This window comes from Bombina bombina, chromosome 7, assembly GCF_027579735.1.
Source record: "Bombina bombina isolate aBomBom1 chromosome 7, aBomBom1.pri, whole genome shotgun sequence".
Taxonomy (NCBI): domain Eukaryota; kingdom Metazoa; phylum Chordata; class Amphibia; order Anura; family Bombinatoridae; genus Bombina; species Bombina bombina.
The window spans coordinates 234,925,939-234,938,087 of NC_069505.1; the positions used below are offsets into that span (position 1 = coordinate 234,925,939).

Below are 12,149 nucleotides of genomic sequence, written 5' to 3' on the forward strand. Positions count from 1 at the left end.
TATTAGCTAGAAACTGGAGAAGCAAGGAGGTCCCCTCCACATTGCTTTGGACTAAGAGAGTATCAGAATTCCTGGATCTAGAGGAGTTTTATTTTGTTAAATATGCCAAAATGGAGATATACGCTGAAATGACAGCACTATGGGAACACTACCTTAAACTATAACACCCTACACTAACCACGCGTAAACAAAACGAACCATAACATTGTTGCCTATTTACACCCTAAAAGCATAGATAAGGTGGGAAACACAAATACATCGCCAAACCCATGAAACCCTAATTGTCTAAACAGAATCCTAAACGAGTCAACTTGTCTTAACTAAAAGAAAAGTTGTTGACAACTACCTCACCAAGTACAGCAACACCAACCCCTCATTCTTTCCCCCATTCCTCTCTTCCTATCATCTTCTTTAACCCCTTTCCTATAGTTTATCTAAATTGCTCACACTACTCTTTAAAAAAATGAGGTTTACTAAACGAGATCCATGAGTGGTCTCTTATTCTCCGTGAGAGCCTTTTATTGTTTTATGAAGATAAAGGGACCCAAAAGAGGCCCCTTGCGAACCCCAGAAGGCTCGAAGACTGTAAGGCACGTTAAACTCTGTTAAGATTGCATTCTGATACTGTTTTGTTTAAATATTATCTTGATTTCAAGAATTTTGTAAGCCTTTATCAAACCTCAATAAAATTATTTATAAAAAAAAAATATTTCAGAGCCCAGACAACATTCAAGTTATGAAGAAGTCTCTCAGAAGAATTCTTAGGATTAGGACAAAGTGAAGGAACCATGATATCCCTACTAATATTGTCAGAAGAAACAACCTTAGGCAGGAAATCAAAAGAAGTTCTCAAAGCAGCCTTATCCTTATGAAAATCAAATAAGGTAGCTCAGAAGAAAGTGCAGAAATTTCGGACACTCTTCTAGCAGATGAAATAGCCAAAATAAAAAATGCTTTATGTCCACCTTATGCAACAGGAACAGGAACTAAAAGAGCTCACAATTTCAGAATGGAATTACAGGAAAAGGGACAAAATAAATAATGAAAGTATATTGCACAGTGTTTTTATATATATGATTTATCATTTTATATTATCCTCTCAAAATGTTAATGTTCCTTTAAAAGAAGAGGACAGTGCTGATAACTAGACATCTGAACCAGATCTGCAAACCAAACTCTTTGAGGCCATTTTGGAGGAATTAGAATCACTGATGCATTCTCTTGCCTGATCTTGGCTATAACTCTGGATAACAGAACCAGAGGGGGAAACACATAAGACCAAAGGATTCTCAGAGCATCCGTCTCCAGAGCCCTTGGATTCCTGGACCTGGAGTTTATCTTGTCCCCTTTTCCTGTAATTCCATTGTGAAATTGTGAGCTTATATACATATATATTAATGTTTGCTGCCCACTGCTGCACTACTTACCTCCTTTGATGTGCTAGTTCTCATGCCGTGTCTGACGGCATAAGAACGAGGCTTCCATTGGAGCCTATGGAAGCTTTCTCTCTATTGTGAGCACAAAGCTTTCATGCATTACCAACGCAATGTTGCGTTCGCATTGCACCAGCACACATTTGCGTGCACTGGTATTACTTAGTTGGAAGCAATATTTTGCACTCAGATTGTAATCTGGCCCTTAGTGTTTAATGTCCCTTTAAGTAATTTTATAACCCATTTTTGCACCATCCAAACACTTAAATGAATACAAATAAACATTATGATTATTATAAAGTGTAAATACACAAATGTGACAGTACTACTATTAGTCAAAACGACAATCCTAAATGACTTAAGATGTAAAATATTGAATGAGGTGTACGGGTCAGAGAGCTGCTCTTACACTCATAAACTTTCTATAAAAAAATGTTTAAATATACCCAGCTCTCAAAATAAATATGCAAAACATGTTTAATTCACATCAATAAATGCTTGTGCAATGATGATAAATGCCGATAGCGTATGCTGTCGGCATTTATCATCATTGCACAAGCATTTCCTGCTCACTGGGAGCCAATCAGCCGCTAGCAGGGGCCGTCAATCATCCTGATTTTACGACCGCTGCTTCTTAATTTCCGTTTCAGGTGGCCCTGGAAAAATGGTGCTCCGAAGCAGCATTCGCTGCTTAATAAATGGAGCCCAGAGTCTCTATAAAGACGCTGCAGTTATAGCACTCGCCAGCGTAAAACCCTCTCTCCAGTATCACACACTTTTAAAGATTTGCAATTGTCGTACTCGTAGCACAAGTGTGATCTGAGCGATATTTTTACCTTTTTTTTTTTTTTTAAACCAGAAACTATTTTTTAGTAACATACATTTCAAGTATCTGCAAAAATGTAAACTTTTAAAAAAATATTAAATGAATAAATTAATAAAAAGTAAGTTTTAACATAATCAAGACTGTTGAATTATTTCAAGTCAAAATGGATGGACTAAAATGCTGTTAGTTGGCTGTCTCAAAACAAGGGTTTCTACGGCTTTTCACAGTGCAAACTTAAATGATTCAGGTAGAGAATACAATTTTAAACAACTTTTTAATGTACTTCTATTATCTAATTCCCTCATTCTCATTGTATCCTTTGTTGAAAAACATTTCTAGAGAGGCTCAGAAGCTTGGAGCTAGCTGCTGATTGGTGGCTGAACTTGTATGTCCATTTTGATTGGCTTACAAATGTGTTCAACTAGTTCCCAAGAGTGCATTGCTGCTTTTCAATAAAAGATACCAAGAGAATGAAGCAAAATGGATAACAAGTAAAATGGAAAGTTGTTTAAAAACGAATAATCTATCTTTATCATGAAAAAAAAGGGTTTATGTACCTTTAAAAAAGGACAACAAATAAATAAGTGTAAAACAAAAGCACTTTGTGTGGTTCTTTTAACGTACTAGGATAACAAATTCATATCAGTGTAACGTGTCTGACCGAGTCTAAGTCTTTTTATTGGCAGACATACCTGTGATGCACTAGTTAAAAGTCCATATCAGTGTAACGTGTGTCTGACCTAGTCTAAGTCTTTTTATTGTCAGACACACCTGTGATGCACTAGTTAAAAGTCCATATCAGTGTAACGTGTGTCTGACCTAGTCTAAGTCTTTTTATTGGCAGACATACCTGTGATGCACTAGTTAAGTCTATATCAGTGTAACGTGTGTCTGACCTAGTCTAAGTCTTTTTATTGGCAGACATACCTGTGATGCACCAGTTAAATCCATATCAGTGTAACGTGTCTGACCTAGTTTAAGTCTTTTTATTATCAGACACACCTGTGATGCACCAGTTAAATCCATATCAGTGTAACGTGTCTGACCTAGTCTAAGTCTTTTTATTGGCAGACATACCTGTGATGCACTAGTTAAGTCCATATCAGTGTAACGTGTGTCTGACCTAGTCTAAGTCTTTTTATTGGCAGACATGCCTGTGATGCACCAGTTAAATCCATATCAGTGTAACGTGTCTGACCTAGTCTAAGTCTTTTTATTGTCAGACATACCTGTGATGCACTAGTTAAGTCCATATCAGTGTAACGTGTGTCTGACCTAGTCTAAGTCTTTTTATTGGCAGACATACCTGTGATGCACCAGTTAAATCCATATCAGTGTAACGTGTCTGACCTAGTCTAAGTCTTTTTATTGGCAGACATATAAAGCAGGACATACCTGTGATGCACCAGTTAAGCACGGAATGCAGGCTGGATATTCTATACTTTCTTTATTGCAGATACCGTCATCAAGCTCTATCGCCTGTTCCTTCTTGTCCTGGACACCGATCAGACGTCCAATTTGACCATAATTTGCTCGACCCCACGTAAAAATGTTGCCTGTGCCTTGGAATAAATTGATTTTACAGTAACTTATAATAGATAATCAGTTGGTTTTTCTTTTTATGTTTATAATCAAGTAAGTTTGAATTTAGCATCCTCTGTATGAAGTAAAGAGTAAAATACATTTATAAGAAAGTAGAGTTTTAAATTATATTGCTTTCATAAGCGCACCACTTGTAATCTGTCCCAATATTTTTTGTGGTTCAACATTAAAGCTCTAGAGGGAAGAAAACAAATTTTATGCTTACCTCATAAATGCCTTTTTATGGTGGTGAGAATCCATGAGTCTTGACATTTGTTATTAAACTCCACTCCACCAGGAGGCAGGCAAAAAAGACCCAACATACCAAGAGCTTAAATCCCTCCCATTTTCTGATTCCTCTGAATCTTAATTTTGCCTTCACATGAGGACAGGTGAATTGGTGTGATGCTGATATATTTAATAGTAAGGGGTGCTTACACTGCTGTGAGGCCCATTATCCCCCTCAGAGGACCTACAATAGGGCAGAGAGGTGTAGAGGAGTACCCTAAGCAGTGATAGTATTTCTTCTGAGGAAGTTTTTCACTAACCTGTCACAGGTTTCAGCCTTTTCCTGTTGGCTTTGTCAGGGTACATCCTATGTCAGATCATGAGTTAATCCTATCTAACTAGCATGGACTCTTCTATTGGATGCCAGATATATGCTGAAGTGAGGGTTTGTAGGTAGGTACCATACACTCTCACAGGCCACAGGCTTCTTAGCAGGTACAATTTATTTTATATATCAGAGCCAGGGGACACTCCTCATATGGGAAATGCACGGGACATGTAACTGTAAGAGGTTAAGGGTTACAGCTCTATACTCTGCATGCCTGATATTTTCACTTGGTCGCTTCTTTACAGCGCAGCGTTCTTTTGCATGCTTTACATGATTTATACTCCTTGCTGCTTTTATTAGGGCTGCAAGTTTAGCGCTACAGTTTTTCTTTCAATTCTTGCTGGGGAGTTATACTTAGTGCTACTCCGATAAGGGGCTATACTTAGTGCTGCTCCGATAAGGGGCTATACTTAGTGCTGCTCCGATAAGGGGCTACACTTAGAGCTGCTCCGATAAGGGGCTATACTTAGTGCTGCTCCCATAAGGGGCTATACTTAGTGCTGCTCCGATTAGGGGCTACACTTAGTGCTGCTCCGATAAGGGGCTATACTTAGTGCTGCTCCCATAAGGGGCTATACTTAGTGCTGCTCCCATAAGGGGCTATACTTAGTGCTGCTCCCATAAGGATACTTAGTGCTGCTCCCATAAGGGGCTATACTTAGTGCTGCTCCCATAAGGGGCTATACTTAGTGCTGCTCTGATAAGGGGCTATACTTAGTGCTGCTCCGATAAGGGGCTACACTTAGTGCTGCTCCGATAAGGGGCTACACTTAATGCTGCTCCGATAAGGGGCTATACTTAGTGCTGCTCCGATAAGGGGCTATACTTAGTGCTGCTCCGATAAGGGGCTATACTTAGTGCTGCTCCGATAAGGGGCTATACTTAGTGCTGCTCCGATAAGGGGCTATACTTAGTGCTGCTCTGATAAGGGGCTATACTTAGTGCTGCTCCGATAAGGGGCTATACTTAGTGCTGCTCCGATAAGGGGCTATACTTAGTGCTGCTCCGATAAGGGGCTATACTTAGTGCTTCTCCGATAAGGGGCTATACTTAGTGCTGCTCCGAAAAGGGGCTATACTTAGTGCTGCTCCAAAAAGGGGCTATACTTAGTGCTGCTCCGATAAGGGGCTATACTTAGTGCTGCTCTGATAAGGGGCTATACTTAGTGCTGCTCCAATAAGGGGTTATACTTAGTGCTGCTCCGATAAGGGGCTATACTTAGTGCTGCTCCGATAAGGGGCTATACTTAGTGCTGCTCTGATAAGGGGCTATACTTAGTGCTGCTCCGATAAGGGGCTATACTTAGTGCTGCTCCGATAAGGGGCTATACTTAGTGCTGCTCCGATAAGGGGCTATACTTAGTGCTTCTCCGATAAGGGGCTATACTTAGTGCTGCTCCGAAAAGGGGCTATACTTAGTGCTGCTCCAAAAAGGGGCTATACTTAGTGCTGCTCCGATAAGGGGCTATACTTAGTGCTGCTCTGATAAGGGGCTATACTTAGTGCTGCTCCAATAAGGGGTTATACTTAGTGCTGCTCCGATAAGGGGCTATACTTAGTTCTGCTCCAATAAGGGGCTATACTTAGTTCTGCTCTGATAGGGTTTTTTCTTCACAGCGCAATGTGTTAACTACTTCACAGCGCTATGGGTATGTGGGAGAAGTTTTGCACCCTTTACCTTTTCGCTCTTCTTATCTTTGCTCAATGCAGCAGCAGCCGTCTCTGTCAAGGTGCTCAAGTGAGCTCTTCCAGTGAGTGGGTAAAGTACCCATGTATCAAGAGCTCTTGTGGCATTTCTTAAATTGCTGATAATGTCTTTCTAGAGTAAGAGGGTTAGCAGTTTATCAGAGACTTGTCCTGTTATATATAGTCTCTTGATGCTAGTGTACTTCACTTCAGAAGATGGCACAGGATATAACTGTTCCTTCTTCTAATGTACAATCTGAACCTTTAGAGGAGAGATCTGTGTATTTGCAATCTCAGGCTAAGGGGTCGAATGGAGCTTGATGATAATAGTTATGAAGTAGCTGTCTTTAAACCTCTGCTCCATAACTGGTCCTCCTGCTCTGAGGCTGCAGACATCAATCTTCCCGATCCTATACGATCGGGCTGATTGATATCCCCGGCTAGCGGCCGATTGGCCGTAAATCTGCAGGGGGTGGCATTGCACAAGCGGTTCACAAGAACTGCTTGTGCAATGATAAATGCTGACAGCATACGATTCATCGATGTCTGTCGGACATGATCCTCTGATAAAGACAAACCGATGATGAATCGGCCCCTAAGTGTGTGCTTTACAAACTTATGGTATCATGGACATCACAGATTGGGTATTAGATCCCAAATGTCAAGGCTCAGAGACTCTCACCGCCTTATAAATAAAAACAAAATTTATACTTATCTGATAAATTCCATTATTTCATGGTGATGAGAGTCTAACCCCCCCCCCACCCCCCATGTTTATTCTAACCAATTATTCTGGCATGCACCTCATTTACCCTGCTTTGATATTCCTGCTCTTCTGTTTTTCTCCTTTTCTTGGCTATACAGTAGACTGAAGGGAATCAGGAGGATTAAAGCTATTGGTAAATGTTGCCTGCCTCCGGGTGGAGTGGATTTTAATCCCAAATGTCAAGACACATGGACTCTCCTCAACATAGAAAAAAAGGAATTTATAAGATAAGCATCAATTTTGTTTTCTTCCCTCTAGAGCAGAGGTGTCCAAACTTTGCTCTCCAGAGGTTTTGGAACTACATTTCCCATGATGCTCAGCTAGATAAAATGCTGGCTGAGCATCATCGGAAATGTAGTTCCAAAACCTCTGGAGAGCAAAGTTTGGACACCCCTGCTCTAGAGCCTCAATGTTGACCCACAAAAAATACTGGGCCAAATTACAAGTGGTGCACTAATGATAGTACCAATTTCTCTTGATTGCGCTTCTATTAGCTTGCAACTTTGATATTGCAAGTCCATGGTGAAAAACTAATTTGTGCTGGCATTACAAGCTGAAAGTTATAGTTTTCGCTTGAGTGAAAGCCAAAACTGTGCTAGAATATTTAGCACGACTTCAGACCTGAAGTAAACTGTAAGGGTTAAAAAAAACTTTCACAAAACACATCACAGGCACATTAAAATATATACATTGTTTTATAAAATTATATCATATTAATATTAATAAAAAGGTAAAAATGGATATGGTATATGGAAGTGTTTGACTAGAAAGGCTTCAATATATATGTATATATTTTGTTTGTGTATGTATATGTAAATATGTATGTGCACACATATATACACATAAACATGTATACAAACATATATACACATAAATAAACGTATACATATATATATATACACATTAAAGCCCTTCTCAGTCAAATACCTTGAAACATGCAATATATTTTTTTTTTGTTTTGAATAGAAATACTTGAAATTCCAATGTTCTTCACATATATTTTTTTTATTTAAAAAAAAAAACATAATTTATGCTTACCTGATAAATTTATTTCTCTTGTAGTGTATCCAGTCCACGGATCATCCATTACTTATGGAATATATTCTCCTTCCCAACAGGAAGTTGCAAGAGTCCACCCACAGCAAAGCTGCTATATAGCTCCTCCCCTAACTGCCATATTCAGTCATTCGACCGAAAACATGTAGAGAAAGGAAAAAAACCATAGGGTGCAGTGGTGACTGTAGTTCAAATAAAAAAAATTACCTGCCTTAAAGTGACAAGGCGGGCCGTGGACTGGATACACTACAAGAGAAATAAATTTATCAGGTAAGCATAAATTATGTTTTCTCTTGTTAAGTGTATCCAGTCCACGGATCATCCATTACTTATGGAATACCAATACCAAAGCTAAAGTACACGGATGATGGGAGGGACAAGGCAGGTACTTAAACGGAAGTTACCACTGCCTGTAAGAAACCCTTTCTCCCAAAAATAGCCTCCGAAGAAGCAAGGTATCAAATTTGTTAAATTTGAAAAAGTATGAAGCGCAGACCAAGACTCCATCTTGTAAATCTGTTCCACAGAAGCCACATTTAAAAAAGGCCCAAGTGAAAACCACAGCTCTAGTAGAATGAGCTGTAATCCCTTCAGGAGGCTGCTGTCCAGCAGTCTCATAAGCTAAATGAATTATGCTTTTTAACCAAAAAGACAGAGAGGCTGCCGAAGTCTTTTGACCTCTCCTCTGTCCAGAATAGACAACAAACAAGGTGAACGTTTGATGAAAACTGTAGTAGCTTGTAAGTAAAACTTTAAAGCACAAACCACGTCCAATATTGTGTAATAGACGTTCCTTCTTTGAGGAAGGATTAGGATACAAGCATGGAACAACTATCTCTTGAGTGATGTTCTTGTTAGATACCACCTTAGGAAAAAAACCCAGGTTGGTACGCAGGACTACCTTATCTGTACGAAGGACCAGATAAGGAGAATCACATTGTAACACAGATAACTTGGAGACTCTACGAGTCGAGGAAATAGCTACCCAAAAGGAACTTTCCAAGATAAAGATTGATATCTATGGAACAAAAAAGGTTCAAACGGAACTTCTTGAAGAACCTTAAGAACCAAGTTTAAGCTCCATAGTGGAGCAACCGTTTTAAACACAGGCTTGGATCTAACCAAAGCCTGACCAAATGCCTGAACGTCTAGAATACCTGCCAGACGCTTGTGCAAAAAAATAGACAGAGTAAAAATCTGTCCCTTTTAAGGAATTAGCTGACAACCCTTTTCTCCAAAGCATCTTGGAGAAAAGATAATATCCTGGGAATCCAGACTTTACTCCATGAATAACCCTTGGATTCATAACAATCAGATATTTACACCATATCTATGTTCAATTTTCCTAGAGACAGGCTTTCATGTCTGTATTAAGGTATCAATGGCTGACTCGGAGAAGCCATGCTTTGATAACATCAAGCGTTCAGTCTCCAGGCAGTCCATCTCAGATTGATTCTATTTAGAAGGTTGAAAGGACCCTGAGGTAGAGGGACCTGTCTCAGAAGCAGAGACCGTGATGGAAAGGATGACATGTCCACCAGATCTGCATACCAGGTCCTGCGTGGCTACGCAGGCGCTGTCAAAAACACCAAAGCCCTCTCCTGCTTGGTCTTGACCTCCGGAGGAAATCCCACTCCCCCGGAAGAAAAGTCTGACGACTTAGAAAATCCACCTCCCAGTTCTCAACACCTGGGATATGGATAGCTGATAGACAAGAGTGAGTCTCTGTCCAGTGAATTATTGTAAGACTTCTAACATCGCTAGGGAACTTTTGTTCCCCATTGATGGCTGATGTAAGCCACAGTCGTGTATATTGTCCGACTGAGTATGATGTACCTCAGAGTTGCTAACTGAGGCCAAGTCTGAAGAGCATGGAATATCACTCCCAGTTCCAGAATATTTATTAGAAGGAGGGTCTCCTCCTAAGTCCACTATCCCTGAGCCTTCAGGGAGTTCCAGACTGCATCCCAACCTAAAAGGCTGGCATCTATTGTAACAATTGTCCCATCTGACCTGCGGAAGGTCATACCCTTGGACAGATGGACCTGATATAGTCACCAGAGAAGAGAATCTCTGGTCTCTTGGTCCAGGTTAAAATAGGGGAACAAATCTGTGTAATCCCCGTTCCTCTGACTGAGCATGCATAGTTGCAGTGGTCTGAAATGTAGACGTGCAAACGGTACTATGTCCATTGCCGCTACCATTAAGCCGATTTCATTCATGTACTGAGTCACCAAAGGGCGCGGATGGGATGAAAAACACGGCAGAAATTTAGAAACTTTGACAACCTGGACTCCGTCAGGTAAATTTTCATTTCTACAGAATCTATCAGAGTCCCTAGGAGGGAAAACCTTGAGATTGGGGATAGAGAACTCTATCCTTGTTCACTTTCCACCCATGTGATCTCAGAAATGCCAGTACTACGTCCGTATGAGACTTGGCAATTTGGATGTTTGACGCCTGTATCAGGATGTCGTCTAAATAAGGGGCCACTTCTATGCCCCGCGGCCTAAGGACCGCCAAAGCGACCCCAGAACCTCCATAGAGATTCTTGGGGCTGTAGATATCCCAAAGGAAAGAGCTACAAACTGGTAATGCCTGTCTAGAAAGGCAAACCTGAAAAAACGAAGGTGATCTTTATGCATCCCAATGTGAGGATAAGCATCCTTCAAATCCATTGTAGTCCTCTATTGACTCTCCTGGATCATAGTTAAGATGGTACGAATAGTTTCCATCTGAAATGACGGAATTCTGAGGAATTTGTTTAAGATCTTTAGATCCAAAATTGGTCTGAAGGTTCCCTCACCTTGGGAACCACAAACAGATTTGAGTAAAAACTCTGTCCCTGTTCCTCTCTTGGAACTGGATGGATCTCGTACACAATGTAAGAATGTCTCCTTCTTTATCTGGTTTGCAGATAATTGTGAAAGGCGAAATCTCCCCTTTTTTTGGGGGGGAATCTTTGAAATCCAGAAGATATCTCTGGGATATAAATTCCAATGCCTAGGGATCCTGGGCATCTCTTGCCCACGCCTGGGCGAAGAATGAAAGTCTGCCCCCTATAGGATCCGTTACCGGATAGGGGTGCGTTCCTTCATGCTGCCTTAGAGGTAGCAGCAGGCTCCTTGGCCTGCTTATCTTTGTTCCAGGTCCGATTGTCTCCAGACCGCCTTGGACTGAGCAAAAATTAGACCTTTTTTGGCCCTTGATTTGGACCTATCCTGAGGAAGGGCATGACCTTTTCCTCCAGTGATATAAGCAATAATCTCCTTCAAACCAGGCCCAATAGGGTCTGCCCCTTGAAGGGAAGTTAAATAGTTTATTTATTAAAGTCACGACAGCTGACCATGATATAAGTCATAGCGCTCTCCGCGCCAGTATAGTAAAAAACAGAATTCTTAGCCGTTAGTCTAGTCAAATGAACAAAGGCATCAGAAAACAAAGGAATTGGCTAGCATAAGCTTGTCAAATATATTCATCCAATGGAGTCGCTAACTGTAAAGCCTCATCAAGAGACTCAACCCAGAACGCCGCAGCAGCAGTGACAGAAGCAATGTATGCAAGGGGCTGCAGGATAAAAACCCTGTTGAATAAACATTTTTTATCCATTGGATCTAAAAAGCACAACTGTCCTCGCCAGAGGTAGTGGTACGCTTAGCTAGAGTAGAAACTCTTCTCTCCACCTTAGGAACTGTCTGCCAGAAGTCCCGTGTGGCGGTAACTATTAGAAAACATTCTTCTAAAAAATAGGAGGGGAAGAGAACGGCACACCTGGTCTATCCCATTCCTTATTAAAAAATTTTTAGTAAACCTCTTTAGGTATTGGAAAAACATCAGTACACACCGGCACTGCATATTATTTATCCAGTCTACACAATTTCTCTGGCCCTGCGATTGTACACATTCATTCAGAGCAGCCAAAGCCTCCCTGAGCGACAAGTGGAGGTTCTCAAGCATAAATTTTAAATGTAGAAATATCAGAATCAGGTTAAATCATCTTCCCTGAGTCAAAAAAAAATCACCCACAGACTAAGCATATTGTGAGGTAGTATCATACATGGTTCTTAAAGCGTCTGTATGCTCTGTATCTACCCCCAGAGCTATCTGCTTTCCTTTAATTTCAGGTAGTCTGACTAATACTGCTGCCAGAGTATTATTCACCACCTTTGCCATGTCTTGTAAAATA

The 12,149-nt window shown here is 40.6% G+C and overlaps 1 protein-coding gene across 2 annotated transcripts in view; it reads right to left on the reverse strand.

Moving 5' to 3' along the window:
- The window catches only part of SERGEF (secretion regulating guanine nucleotide exchange factor), a 547,945-nt gene that overhangs the window by 357,882 nt on the left and 177,914 nt on the right, over positions 1 to 12,149 (reverse strand). For both annotated transcript variants that reach the window (XM_053720659.1, XM_053720660.1), the window contains exon 9: positions 3,655 to 3,821. In XM_053720659.1, coding sequence (XP_053576634.1) covers positions 3,655 to 3,821 — 167 coding nt within the window. The remainder of the gene's footprint in view (positions 1 to 3,654; positions 3,822 to 12,149) is intronic.